General features: G+C 48.6%; 1 protein-coding gene across 17 annotated transcripts in view; it reads left to right on the top strand.

Annotated features, from left to right (window-relative positions):
* ABCD4 (ATP binding cassette subfamily D member 4) overlaps window positions 1-14,578 on the top strand; it is a 179,362-nt gene that overhangs the window by 146,174 nt on the left and 18,610 nt on the right. For 16 of the 17 annotated variants that reach the window (XM_077267421.1, XM_077267406.1, XM_077267407.1 and 13 more), the window contains 7 exons: window positions 3,446-3,496; window positions 3,651-3,745; window positions 4,899-5,020; window positions 5,092-5,183; window positions 5,785-5,850; window positions 8,905-9,104; window positions 10,243-10,334. In XM_077267421.1, coding sequence (XP_077123536.1) covers window positions 3,446-3,496; window positions 3,651-3,745; window positions 4,899-5,020; window positions 5,092-5,183; window positions 5,785-5,850; window positions 8,905-9,104; window positions 10,243-10,334 — 718 coding nt within the window. The remainder of the gene's footprint in view (window positions 1-3,445; window positions 3,497-3,650; window positions 3,746-4,898; window positions 5,021-5,091; window positions 5,184-5,784; window positions 5,851-8,904; window positions 9,105-10,242; window positions 10,335-14,578) is intronic. The other variant, XM_077267414.1, reaches the window with a different exon arrangement.

Genomic DNA, 14,578 nt, shown 5'->3' with positions numbered 1-14,578 from the left:
GCAGAGTTTAGAATAGATTGGAGGGGTGCGAGAGTGTTCGAGGGGAGGCCACAGAGCAGGAGGTTGCAGTAGTCAAGGCTGGAGATGATGAGGGCATGGACTAGGGTTTTTGCAGATTCTTGGTTGAGGAATGTACGCATTCGTGAAATATTTTTGAGTTGAAGTCGGCAGGAAGTGGAAAGGGCTTGGATATGTGGTTTGAAGGAGAGATCAGCGTCAAGGATTACCCCGAGGCAGCAAGCTTGTGGGACTGGGGAGAGTGGGCAGCCATGCACTGTAATGGATAGGTTCGTTAGGGGGGTCGCGTGAGATGGGGGAAAGATGATGAATTCTGTTTTGTCCATGTTAAGTTTCAGAAATCTAGCGGAGAAGAAGGATGAAATAGTGGACAGACATTGAGAGATTCTGGTTAGTAGGGAGGTGATATCTGGTCCAGAGATGTAGATCTGTGTGTCATCAGCATAGAGGTGATACTGGAAGCCATGAGATTCTATGAGCTGTCCCATGCCAAAGGTGTAAATGGAGAAGAGCAGGGGCCCAAGGACTGAACCTTGTGGGACTCCGACAGATAGGGGGCGAGGTGAGGAGGTGGTGTGTGAGTGGGAGACGCTGAATGTCCGGTCTGTTAGGTATGATGAGATCCAGGATAGGGCCAAGTCTGTGATGCCAAGGGATGAGAGGGTCTGTAATAATAGGGAATGGTCCACTGTGTCAAAGGCAGCCGACAGGTCGAGGAGGAGGAGGACCGAGTAGTGTCGCTTGCTCTTGGCGGTTAAGAGGTCATTGGTGACCTTAGTTAGGGCAGTTTCAGGGGAGTGGTGTGACCGGAAGCCAGATTGTAAGCGGTCAAAGAGGGAGCAAGAAGAGAGATGGGAGGACAGTTCAAGGTAGATGTGGTGTTCCAGTAGTTTGGAGGCATAAGGGAGAAGTGATATAGGGCGATAGCTAGATACAGAGGATGGGTCAAGAGAGGGCTTTTTGAGGATAGGTGTGATTGAGGCATGTTTAAAGCTTGAGGGGAAAACACCAGTTGTTAGTGATAGGTTGAAGAGATGGGTTAGGGTTGGGATGAAGACTTTGGTGAGGTTTGGGATGAAGTGGGATGGGAGCAGGTCAAGTGCACAGGTGGTGAGATCCGATCTTGAGAGTAGAGTGGAGAGTCGATCTTCTGTAATAGTGGAGAAGTTGGATTTGAAGGTGGAGGGCTGGGAAGTCGGGAGGAAGGGCTCTGGAGGTTGTTGACCAAAACTGTCTCTGATGTTATCAATCTTCTGCTTGAAAAATGAGGCAAAGTCTTCAGCTGAGATAAGTGGGGAGGGAGGAGGTGCTGGGGGACAGAGGAGAGAATTGAAGGTGTTGAATAACTGTTTAGGGTTGTGAGACAGGGAGGATATGAGAGATGAGAAGTAGGTTTGTTTAGCTGTGGCGAGTGTGGTCTTGAAAGTAGTGAGGGACTGTTTGAATGCGATGAAGTGCTCCTTGGAGTGGGATCTTTTCCATCTGCGCTCAGCAGACCTGGAAGCTCGCCTCTGTTCTTTGGTCAGGCTGGTGTGCCAGGGCTGTCTGTTGATTTTGCGAGCTTTGGTATGTGTAAGTGGGGCAGCAGATTCCAAAGCTACAGCTATTGTGGTGTTATATAGAGCGGCAGCGTCATCCGCATTGTGTAAAGAACTTTTGTCTGTGAGAGGGAGGAGGGATTCAGAGAATGACTGTAGGTCAAGATGTTTAAGATTTCTGCGAGGGTGTGAAAGTTTGTGGGGTGGGGATTGTAGACATGGAGTGGAGAGGGAAGAGAATGTGAGAAGGTTGTGGTTAGAGAGGTTAAGGTTAGATAGGGAGTAGAGGCGGGTGAAGATGAGGTCCAGTGTGTGACCATCTTTGTGAGTGGCTGCAGAAGACCATTGAGTGAGGCCGAAGGAGGAAGTGAGAGATAGAAGCTTAGTGGCAGCTGAGAGGGAAGTGTCAATGGGGATGTTGAAGTCGCCCATGATGATAGTGGGGATGTCCGCGGAAAGGAAATGAAGTAGCCAGGTGGTGAAGTGGTCAAAGAAGGTGGTGGCTGGCCCTGGAGGGCGGTAAATGACAGCCAGTTGGAGGTTGGAGGGGGAGTAGATGCGCACAGAGTGCACTTCAAAGGAAGGGAGGGTAACAGAGGGTGGAAGTGGGATTGGGGTGAAGGAGCAGTTTTCTGACAGGAGAAAACCAACTCCTCCGCCATGTTTGCTGCTGCAGCGGGGGGTGTGAGAAAGGTGGAAGCCACCGTAAGAGAGTGCAGCAGGGGAGACTGTGTCGGAAGGGGTGAGCCAGGTTTCGGTGATGGCGAGGAAGGAAAGTAAGACCTGAGAGTGCGACTGCGCCGATCTGGCTCCATAGAAAGGGAACTTACTGCGGTCATGGGGCCTGATGGCTGGTCATCCTTGGGGGATCTGACCTCCAGCAATCTGATACTCTTCCTCTGTTATAAGGGAAGTGACAGCCCCGGAGCTGCCCCTCACATCCTAGAAGTAAGTGACAGCCCCGTAGCTGCAGTCACATCCTAGAAGTAAGTGACGACCCCGGAACTGCCCGTCGCATCATAGAAGTAAGTGACAGTCCTGGAGCTGCCCAACACATCCTAGAAGTAAGTGACAGCTCCAGAGCTGTACATCTGCAGACTTTCTTAGGCTGCTTTCACACATCATTTTTTGCCGTCATGCACAATCCGGAGAATTTTGCAAAAAAACGGATCCAGCACAATATGCCGCCGGATCAGTTTTTTTCTCATAGACTTGTATTAGCGACGGATGGCCTCATGTTTCATTTGTTTTTCGCTGGATCCGTGGAAAATTCTTTTTCGGCAGCTGGAGAAAACAGACATAGGAACGTTTTTTGTGTCCGCGGAAAAAACGGACAGTGACGGATTCGTCGCCGTTTGTCGTTTGCTATAATGGAACCTTATGGCGCTGGATCCGTCAAATGATGGAATCCGGTAACTGATTCCGTTTCTTTAAACTAAACATGCGTTTTCCATTCTGCGCTCTCTTTCTCTCTCAGTAACTAGTCGGATCAGGCAAAAAACGGATCCGTTGCATCAGAAATTTGCAACGGATCTGTTTTTTCAAAATTCGCCGGATTCAGCCTGACGGCAAAAAACTGATGTGTGAAAGTAGCCTTACTTATCTCTTCATGGATGGGATGGGTTGCTGTGCCCGTCTTCTCGCAGCCTCCTTGTCGCCCTCTTATGGGGCTGTCTGCACTTGTCACTGGGTGGTCTCAGTCTCCGACAAAGAGCAGAAACTTTGGCCATTGTTCCTAACACCAAGAGGCAGTATGGGGCCAATAGTAGGGGAGAGAAGACGATGGCTGCGCTGCACTTAAGTCATATCTTGATGTCTTGCAGGGTCTTCTTCTGGGAATGGTCTCCTTCACGCTCACGTTTTCTTTGGTTTTGTTATTCTCTCCGCAGTTTCAAGCATGTGGAAATCCGTGTAAATGCAGAGGCAGCGGCTTTCGCCAGGTAGGTCTTGCCCCTTTATCTGCATCATTTATCTGAATTTTGGGGGGCATGTGTAGTAGAAATGTCACTGTCTTGTCTGCTTTTGTGACTTTTTCTCCTGAAGTTGCTTTTCTGGCCTCTCAAATATATACCGTTGACCATTGTGTGTTAAAAGGGCCGGGTCAGTGGAGCACACCAGGACGTCAAAGCGGCTGCAGCAACTCATCAGTGCACAGAAGGAGCTTATGACCCAGGAATTGTGGCTGTCCCGTGAGTGTGCGGGGGAAGGTGGCATCCTTTCCTGCGAACATGCTGGGGAACCTGACTCCTGTCCCGCGAACGTGCTGGGGAAGCTGGCGTCGTTTTCCGCTGACGTAACGTGCTGGGAAAGCTGGCTTCCTGTCCCTCGAACGTGCTGGGAAAGCTGGCTTCCTGTCCCACGAGCATGCTGGGAAAGCTGGCGTCCTGTCCCACGAACATGCTGGAGAAGCTGGCGTCCTGTTCCGCGAGCGTGCGGGGGATGGTGGCATCCTGTCCCGCGAGCGTGCGGGGGATGGTGGCATCCTGTCCCGCGAGCGTGCGGGGGATGGTGGCATCCTGTCCCGCGAGCGTGCGGGGGATGGTGGCATCCTGTCCCGCGAGCGTGCGGGGGATGGTGGCATCCTGTCCCGCGAGCGTGCGGGGGATGGTGGCATCCTGTCCCGCGAGCGTGCGGGGGATGGTGGCATCCTGTCCCGCGAGCGTGTGAGGGAAGGTGGCGCCCTGTCCCGCGTGCGTGCGAGGAAAGGTGGCGCCCTGTCCCGCAAGCGTGCTGGGGAAGTTGGCGCCCTGTCCCGCAAGCGTGCGGAGGAAGGTGGCACCCTGTCCCGCAAGCGTGGGGAGGAAGGTGGCACCCTGTCCCGCGAGGAAGGGTGGCGCCCTGTCCCACGAGCGTGCGGGGGAAGGTGGCGCCCTGTCCCGCGAGCGTGCGGGGGAAGTTGGCGCCCTGTCCCGCGAGCGTGTGGAGGAAGTTGGCGCCCTGTCCCGCGAGCGTGTGGAGGAAGTTGGCGCCCTGTCCCGCGAGCGTGTGGAGGAAGTTGGCGCCCTGTCCCGCGAGCGTGTGGGGGAAGGTGGCGCCCTGTCCCTCGAGCGTGCAGGGGAAGGTGGCGCCCTGTCCCTCGAGCGTGCAGGGGAAGGTGGCGCCCTGTCCCGCGAGCGTGCAGGGGAAGGTGGCGCCTTGTCCCGCAAGCGTGCGGGGGATGGTGGTGCCCTGTCCCGCGCGTGTGCGGGGGCAGGTGGTGCCCTGTCCCGCGAGCATGCGTGGGTAGGTGGCGTCCTGTCCCGCTAGCGTGCAGGGGAAAGTGGCGTTCTGTCCTACGAGTGTGTGGGGAAGGTGACGTGGGGCATGGCGGCCATTCTTACCTATTCTACTCTTCCCTGGCAGTTGGAACAAACACATTTGATTACCTGGGTGGGAGCCTGAGCTACATGATCATCGCCATCCCCATATTTGCCGGAGTTTACAACGAGATGAGCTCAGCTGCACTAAGTGAACTCATCAGTAAGGTAATGGCCGCTCCTTCTGCCTTCTCCCCTTGTGCTACTCAGTGTCTATCCCATGACCTCTATGCCCACAGAATGCCTTTGTCTCCATTTACCTGGTAAACTGCTTCAGTCAGATCATCGATCTGTCCAGCAGCTTGTGCGATGTGGCAGGATACACCCACCGGTGAGTGATGTGGAGGCGTTTGGGTGATGGGAGCTGGGTGTGATGTGGGGCGACGGTCATGGGAGCAGGGTGAGATGTGGGGCCTGGTGTGATGAGGGGACTGCTGGATGATGGGATCCGGGTGTGATGAGGAGACAGCTGGGTGATGGAAGTTGTGTGTGATGTGGAGCCAGGTTTTCTGTGGGGGTTTATGAGTGATGGGAGTTGGGTTTTGATGTGTTGGAGTGATTGTGCGGCTAGGTGATTGCAGCCGGGTGTTATGTGGAGGCAGCTGGGTGATGGGAGCCGGGTGTGCTGTGGGGGTGGCTGAATGATGGGAGCCAGGTGTGATGTGCGGGCGGCTAGGTAATGGGAGCCGGGTGTGATGTGCGGGTGGCTGTGTGATGGGAGCCAGGTGTGATATGGGGGCGGCTGGGTGAGGGAAGCTGGGTATGATGTGGGGGCGGCTGGGTGATGGGAGCCGTGTGTGATGTGGGGACGGGTTTGACTAGGGGGCGATTGCTGATATGAGCCGCGTTTGATGTGGGTCTGGGTGTGATGAGAGGGGGGCTGGGTGATTGGAACCAGATGTTATTTGTGTCACCCATTGGTCTTTATCCAGGATTGCAGAGCTGGACGAGGCGATGAATGGCATCTTAAAGGGGACAGTGGACGAAGCCGAGCAGCGGTAAGATGGTCATGATTGATGATAATGATGATGGGGTTGTTGTTGATAATGGGAAAAATTATGATGGTTATGATTGATGATTGGGATGATTGTTGTGATGATGATGGGTATGTTGTTGGAGAAGTTGTTTATGAGGATAACAATGATGGTGATCATGAAGGGGATGTTAATGATGATGATGGTACTGAGAATGATGGTGATGATTGATTATGGGGTTACGGTAATTGTGATGGAGTTGTTGATGACGGAGGGGATGTTGATGATTGCGGTGATTGATGGAGATGTTGACGGTTACGAGGATGGGGATGATTATGTTGGTGATGGTGGTGTTGATGATGCTTTGGTCTTTGTGGTTCTCGAGTTGGTGATTTTTCAGTACATCATTGCTGTATGCATGTAGAGGCGGTTGTCTGATGTGAACCTGGTGTGATGAGAGGGCGACTGAGTGATGGGAAGCAAGATTGTTGATGGAGGTGATGATAGGGCTGTTGTTAATGGTGATGATGAACTTAGTGGTGATAGGGATGTTGGTGATGATGTTGGTGGTGGTAATCGCCAGATGGTGAAAATGATAATAGTTATGATGATGGTTACAATGATGTTGGTGGCTAGTGATGGTCACTAAATGATGATTATGTTGATAGTTTGTAGATTGTAAATCCTCACGGGCAGAGTCCTCTCTCCTCCTGTACCAGTCAGTCACATGTTTTGTTTAAGATTACTGTACTTGTTTTTATTATGTATACCCCTTTTCGCATGTAAAGCACCATAGAATAAATGGCGCTATAATAATAATAGTGATGATGATGGTTACTATGATGATGGTGGTGGTCACCAGATGATGATTACCTTGGTGGTGGTGGTGGGGATGATCACTAGATAATTATGTTGATGTTGATGATGGTTACAATGATGTTGGTGGTGGTCACCAGATGATGATTATATTGATGGTGGTAGTGATGGTGATGATGATGGTGTTCTTGATAATGGCTATGATGATATTCGTTCTGGTGGTCACTAGATAATGATAAGATGATGATTACCGTATATACTCGAGTATAAGCCGACCCGAGTATAAGCCGACCCCCCTAATTTTGCCACAAAAAACTGGGAAAACTTATTGACTCGAGTATAAGCCTAGGGTGGAAAATGCAGCAGGTACCGGTGAATTTTCAAAATTAAAAATAGATACTCCATACCGTTCATTATGGCCCCATAGATGCTCCACATAAAGCTGTGCCACATATAATGCTCTGCACCGTTCATTATGGCCCCATAGATGCTCCACATAAAGCTGTGCCATATATACAATGCTCTGCACCGTTGCCCCATAGCTGTGCCATATATATAATGCTCTGCACCGTTGCCCCATAGCTGTGCCATATAGTGCTCTGCACCGTTGCCCCATAGCTGTGCCATATAGTGCTCTGCACCATTGCCCCATAGCTGTGCCATATAGTGCTCTGCACCGTCCATTATTGCCCCATAGCTGTGCCATATAGTGCTCTGCACCATTGCCCCATAGCTGTGCCATATAGTGCTCTGCACCATTGCCCCATAGCTGTGCCATATAGTGCTCTGCACCATTGCCCCAAAGCTGTGCCATATAGTGCTCTGCACCATTGCCCCATAGCTGTGCCATATAGTGCTCTGCACCGTCCATTATTGCCCCATAGCTGTGCCATATATATAATGCTCTGCACCATTGCCCCATAGCTGTGCCATATAGTGCTCTGCACCATTGCCCCATAGCTGTGCCATATAGTGCTCTGCACCGTTGCCCCATAGCTGTGCCATATATATAGTGCTCTGCACCGTTGCCCCATAGCTGTGCCATATAGTGCTCTGCACCATTGCCCCATAGCTGTGCCATATAGTGCTCTGCACCATTGCCCCATAGCTGTGCCATATAGTGCTCTGCACCGTTGCCCCATAGCTGTGCCATATAGTGCTCTGCACCGTTGCCCCATAGCTGTGCCATGTAGTGCTCTGCACCATTGCCCCATAGCTGTGCCATATAGTGCTCTGCACCATTGCCCCATAGCTGTGCCATATAGTGCTCTGCACCATTGCCCCATAGCTGTGCCATATAGTGCTCTGCACCGTTGCCCCATAGCTGTGCCATATATATAGTGCTCTGCACCGTTGCCCCATAGCTGTGCCATATAGTGCTCTGCACCATTGCCCCATAGCTGTGCCATATAGTGCTCTGCACCGTCCATTATTGCCCCATAGCTGTGCCATATAGTGCTCTGCACCGTCCATTATTGCCCCATAGCTGTTGCTGCTGCTGCAATAAAAAAAAAAAAAAAAACATACTCACCTGTCTTGCTTGCAGCTCCTCGGCGCCATCTTCCCGGCGTCTCTCTGCACTGACTGATCAGGCAGAGGGCGGCGCGCACACTATATGCATCATCGCGCCCTCTGCCTGAACAGTCAGAGCGGAGAGACGCCGGGAAGATGGCACGACGCCCGGCGTGTGGAACGAGGACAGGTGAATATGTCATACCTGGTCCCGGCGTCCCGCTCCTTCCCCCGGACAGCTGGTCTTCGGTGCCGCAGCCTCTTTCTCTATCAGCGGTCACCGGCACCGCTTCATTAGAGAAATGAATAGGCGGCTCCGCCCCTATGGGAGGTGGAGCCGCCTATTCATTTCTCTAATGAGCGGTCCCACGTGACCGCTCAGGGGAAGAGGCTGCGGCACCGAAGACAGTGTGACAGGCAGGGGGAGCGTCAGGATCGCCGGGACTAGGTAAGTATATGACAGTGCTCACCCGCCGACCCCACCACCGATCATGACTCGAGTATAAGCCGAGAGGGGCACTTTCAGCCCAAAAATTTGGGCTGAAAATCTCGGCTTATACTCGCGTATATACGGTATATTGATAGTGGTGATGATGATGTTGGTTTTGATGTTGGTTGTGATGTTTACGATGATGTTGATGGTGCTCGTGGTCACCAGGTGATGATTGTGTTGATATTGATGATGGTGGTGATGATGCTCTGTGGTTCTCGAGTTGGGGATGTTTTAGGACGCCTCTGCTTTCTGTATAGATGTGAGGAGCAGCAGTTCGATGATGCAGCGTTAATGCTGGATGCTTTGACAATCACAGCGCCTGGGTCTGACCGCACACTTGTTCGAAACTTGACCCTACATGTGAGAAAAGGAAGTAACCTCCTGATCACAGGGGAAACTGGCAGCGGCAAATCGTCCATTCTCCGTGTTATGGCGGGACTGTGGAACCCCAAGCGTGGTACTCCCTCTATACGTCTCTCCTCAGCCTTTCTCTCTCTTTGCTCTCTTTCTATCTTTCTGTCTTTCTTTTCCTCTCTTTCCTATCTTGCTCTCTTTTTCAGCTATCCCTCTTTTCAAATTTTTATTTGATCTCTCTCCTCACTCTTTCCTTCCTCCCGTTCTCATTCCACTCTCCTATAATTCTCAACTCTTTATTTTTATATCCTCCTTCTCTCTCTCCTCTCTTACTCCTCTCTCCTTCCTTACTCTCGCTCTCTTTCCTCCCTCTTTCATCTCTCTCCTCTCTCATCTTTCTCTTTTCTCTCCTTTTTCTTCTTTAATCCTTCTACATCTCTCGTCTTTCCTCCGTTTCTCTCTCCTCTTCCTCTGTCATCTTTTTTTTCTCTTTCGTCTTACTCTCGTCTCTCTCTTTCTAGTCTCCCTTTCTCTCAATTCCCTCTCTCATTCTTTTAATCTCCCCTCTTTCTCTCCCTCTCTTCTCTCCTCTCCCTCTCTTCGCGCCTCTCCCTCTCTTCTCTCCTCTCCCTCTCTTCTCTCCTGTTTCTCCTCTCTCTCCCCTCTCATCATTCTCTTTTCTCTCTCCTATCCCCCTCTCTCGCCTCTCCCTCTCTTCTCACCCCTCGTTCCTCTCACCTCTCCTGTCATCTCCTCTTTTCTCTCCCCTTTTCTCTCCCCTTTCTCTTCTCTCTCGCTCCTCTTTTCTATCTCTCCTCTCTTCTATCTCTCCTCTCCTTCTCTTCTCTCTCTCTCTCTCCTTTCTCCCTCTTGCTCTTTCTTCTCTCATCCTACTCTGATCTCTCTTTCTAGCCCCCTTTTCTCTCACTTTCCTGCCCTCTCCTCTCTTCTCTCGTTCTCTTCCCTGTCTCCCTTTTTCTCCTCTCAAACTCTCTCATAAGATTTAGTAAGTGATGTAACATACTATGAAGACTAAGCTTCCGTCCAGTATATTTTAGGTCATTGTGTCCCTCTGCTGACAGTGCAGGCCCTCCCTATTATGCATGGACTTCATGGAGAAGTGACTGGAGGCAGTGTCCATAGATCATCACCTCAATACTGGGGTCTCCACCTTGTCTCTTCTTCCTATTGCTTTTCTTTTGCTTTCATCACCTTTTTTGTCTTGTGATTTCACCCTTTAGGTCAGGTTTGTGTTTTCACTCCGTTTGGCCCCCGTGGTGTGTTGTTCCTTCCCCAGAAGCCATTCTTGAGTGATGGAAGCTTGAGAGAACAGGTGATATCACCTTAAGTAACGGAGTGTATTCTTCTCCAACGATTTCTCTATGTGATATTCTGTGTGTCATGTGTCGTATATATCGGTGGCTCTATGTAACATTGCAGATATCCGTGGCTCTACGTGTCATATATATCTTTGGCTCTACAGTGGCATGTAAAAGTTTGGGCACCCCTGGTCAAAATTACTGTTATTGGGAACAGTTAAGCAAGTTGAAGATGAAATTATCTAAAAGGGCTAAAGTTAAAGATGACACATTTCCTGTGTATTTTAGACAAAATGTATATATATTGTCATCTTTTACAATTTAAAAGTTGCACAAGGAAAATGGGCCAATGAAAAAGTTTTGGCCCCCTGCTTGGTTAGTACCTAGTAGCACCCCCTTTTGCAGGTATCACAGGTTATAAATGATTTTTGTAGCCAGACAGGTCTTTCAATTCTTGTTTGAGGGATTTTGATCCATTCTTCCTTGGAGAATGCTTCCAGTTCTGTGAGATTACTGAGTCATATTGCATCCTCGGCTATTTTGAGGTCTAGCCACAGATTTTCAATGATATTTAGATCAGGGGGCTGTGAGGGCCATTGTAAAATTTGCAGCTTGCGCCTTTTGAGGTTGTCTATTGTGGATTTTGACGTGTGTTCAGGATCATTATCCATTTGTAGAAGCCATCCTCTTTTCACCTTTAACTTCTTTACAGATGGTGTTATGTTGTTGTTTTTTTTAAATTCGTTTATTAACCATAAAGTGAAAAATATACAATATACACATTTGTGCTCATTAGTATTACAGTCAATATGGAACATGTACATTGTGTATATGACTGAATATCACAATTTGTGCTCAACATATCCTTTACTCCATTCAAACCATACAAACCTAATATGGAGTCATGAAAATTTGCAGACATTAAACCTTAACTATATCCTACTAACTACCTTTCTGCCGCTTAACAATAAGTCCGCATTCTCCTTTGTGTAACATCTAGAGAAATTTGACACTTTGCACTAACGCAATTAACTATAAGTTTATAAAGTGAGGTGAGAGGAGTTCCATCTGCTCCAAATTTTCTCAAATTTACCTGGGCATCCTCTATTTTGATATAGCGTACGTTCATACGGAATGACTGAATTTACCAACTCAACCCAAGCTCTGAGGGAGGGGCATGAACCCCCCATCCATCGCATTGCCACCATCTTCCTTGCCATAAAGAGTGACTCTCGCAAAAAAATCCCAACATGATGACCCCAAGCCTCCTCGTCCCACACCCCAAATAAACAAATTAATGGCTCAAGAGGAACAGGAGGTACTACTATGGATGAAAGCAGTGATATCACCTCTTTCCAATATTGAAGGATAATGGGACAACTCCACATCATGTGGATAAAATCTGCATCTGGTGAATGAAAGCGCAGACATTCCGAGGAGTGAAGTCGACCCATCTTAAAAAGCCTTATGGGAGTCAAATACGATTGATATATTATATATAGTTGTGTCATTCTATTATTAACCGACGGGGATACTGTAAGTGGGGACTCTAAAATTTCCTCCCATTCTTCTTCTTGTACATCAGGAATGAGTCTCTCCCACTTCCCTTTGATGAGTCCTATAGTTGAGCCCGTTCCCATTGACAGCAGATAGGTGTATAAAGAAGAAATAAGGCCCTGGGGTCCCTGGGATTTGAGGATTCCTATCAGAGGCAAAGACGAAATTGTGCGGCCCATGTCCACCCCCCTCATATATGACTGGAAAGCTGATCTTAATTGCAAGAAACAAAAGAATTGGGATCTTGGAATATTGTATTTAGACTGCATTTGTTCAAAGGACATGAAGGTTCCCTGGTCATGTAAGTCCCCCACCGAGGTAACACCATGCGTCACCCAAAAATCAGCGGACGGGTGGTTTAGCAGCACCGGAAAATAGTTATTTTTCCACAGGGGCATTTCAGCAATAATATCTGTGAATCCAACAACTTTTTTTATTTGTCTCCAAACTAATCGTGGCAATCGAAGCATGGGCAGTGGATGAGTGGCACTCATTCTTTCTGATTCTAAAAAGCTCAATGGACATTCCACCCGAGCAGAATGAAGCAGATGATGTTCAGAGTTAGGGAAACAACCACCAGGCATCCACTTGTCCAATGCCTTAGCCTGCCCGGCCAGGTAATATAGAAAAAAATCCGGCAATGCCGCCCCCCCCCCCGCTTAGGTCTCTGCAAGACAGACAGTCTAAGTTTGGGCCTAGATTTCCCCCATATAAAGGAAGTGATTTGGGAGTTTAAGTTTGTAAAGAGGGACTTAGGTACTGGTACTGCACTATGTTGAAGGCAATAACTAAGTTTAGGGAGCAGAATCATTTTTATTAGGTTAATACGGCCCGCAACAGATAGTGGGAGTTTGCTCCAGGATGCAAATTTGGATTTGACCAAGTCTAGTAATGGGTAGACATTAAGTTGTAGATCAGAATTACTGCTTTGGGACATATAGATACCCAAGTATTTAAAGTTGGATACGACAGGTAGCAAGGACAGAGTTTCAAGATTTGGCATTGGGGTACAAGAGAGAGGCAATAGGGCAGATTTGTCCCAGTTTATATACAGGCCGGAGTATTTACTAAAGACATCTATAGTAGCAATCACTTTTGGTAGTGTCTCCTCTGCCTTGTCCATAAATATCACCATATCGTCGGCATATAGGCCGATGGTATCCACCCGACCCGCTATATCTATGCCCTTGACATCAGGGGAGGATCTCATACGTATTGCCAGTGCCTCTATCGCAAGAGCAAAAACAGCCGGCGAGAGGGGGCACCCCTGACGAGTTCCCCTAGATAATGAGAGGGACTTAGAGATGGAACCATTTATGATTATGCGCGCCTTAGGTTTCATATATAATACATTCATCCACCTTAGAAACTTATCTCCAAAGCCATACTTTGTAAACATGCTGACAAAAAGGGCCATTCAAGAGAATCAAAGGCCTTAGCCGCATCCAAGGATGCTAATGCCCAATTATTATCCGACACCAAAGAGCTATATTGAGTTATTGATTGAACTCGCCTGATGTTAATAGAAGTATTTTTACCAGGCATAAAGCCAGTCTGATCTGGGTGAATAAGATCTAGTATGATGGAATTCAATCTAATGGCCAGGATTTTAGTGAAGATTTTATAATCTACATTGACTAACGATATGGGTCGATAGGAGCCACATTCCAGGGGGTCCTTCCCCTCTTTTTTGAGTGTGACAATATGTGCCTCATAGAAAGTTTCGGGCATACATCCTCCCTCCCATATACCCTGAAATACCTTTAATAGGAGTGGCGCCAGCACATCCCGATATCTCTTATATAACTCAACGGGAAACCCGTCCGGCCCAGGAGCTTTCCCAGAGGACATGTCCATTATTGCATATTCTACCTCCTCCAATGTGAATTTAGCATCCATAAAATCTCGCTGAGTGGGGTTCAATGTGGGGAATATTACATCTGACAGATAATCCAGACATTGCAAAACGCCAAGACCACTTTTGGAGTTATATAATGACTCATAGTAGTCATAAAAACAGTGAAGTATTTCTTCTGTCGTCGACATCAATAGGCCGTCTGGCGAGCGAATCTGCAGTATTGTGTTAGATGTATTATGTTGACGCACTAGGTAGGCTAGAAATTTACCGGTTTGATTTCCCAACTCAAAATATGACTGACGTGCAAAAAATAGCTTACGCTTAGACTTGGTGTCCATGTGTTGAGCATACAGTCTCTGTGAGGTCAACCACTCAATTCTATTACCATTAGTTTGACTAGATATATACGCGGCCTCCGCATCTTTCAGTCTCTGTTCCACCCCATCATCCTCCCTCGAACACCCTTTTTATATTTTATGAAATTGTGGAGGACAAACATCCTCTTAGGTATGCCTTGAGGGTGTCCCAGAATAAATTGACATTCTGGGGTTCTGGGTGAGACGAAACGAAACAATTCAACTGGTCTACTGTTCTGTCGTTATGATCCATTAGTTTCAACCAAAAGGGGTTCAGCTTCCAGACCACACCACTCCTTGGTTGCCCAAATTTGAGTTTAAGTATGATCGGACTATGGTCTGATATCCCCCTATTACCGTGTTCCACACTGTCCACCCACGCTGCCAACCCACTAGAACCAAATATGTAATCTATGCGGGACAAAGACCGTTTAGTAGATGAGTGGCAGGTATACCCTTTCAATCCAGGGTGACGCATCCGCCACAC

This window comes from Ranitomeya variabilis, chromosome 1 (assembly GCF_051348905.1).
Source record: "Ranitomeya variabilis isolate aRanVar5 chromosome 1, aRanVar5.hap1, whole genome shotgun sequence".
Lineage (NCBI taxonomy): Eukaryota > Metazoa > Chordata > Amphibia > Anura > Dendrobatidae > Ranitomeya > Ranitomeya variabilis.
Note: the sequence above shows the minus strand (reverse complement) of the source record. Positions and strands in the feature narration are given on the sequence as shown.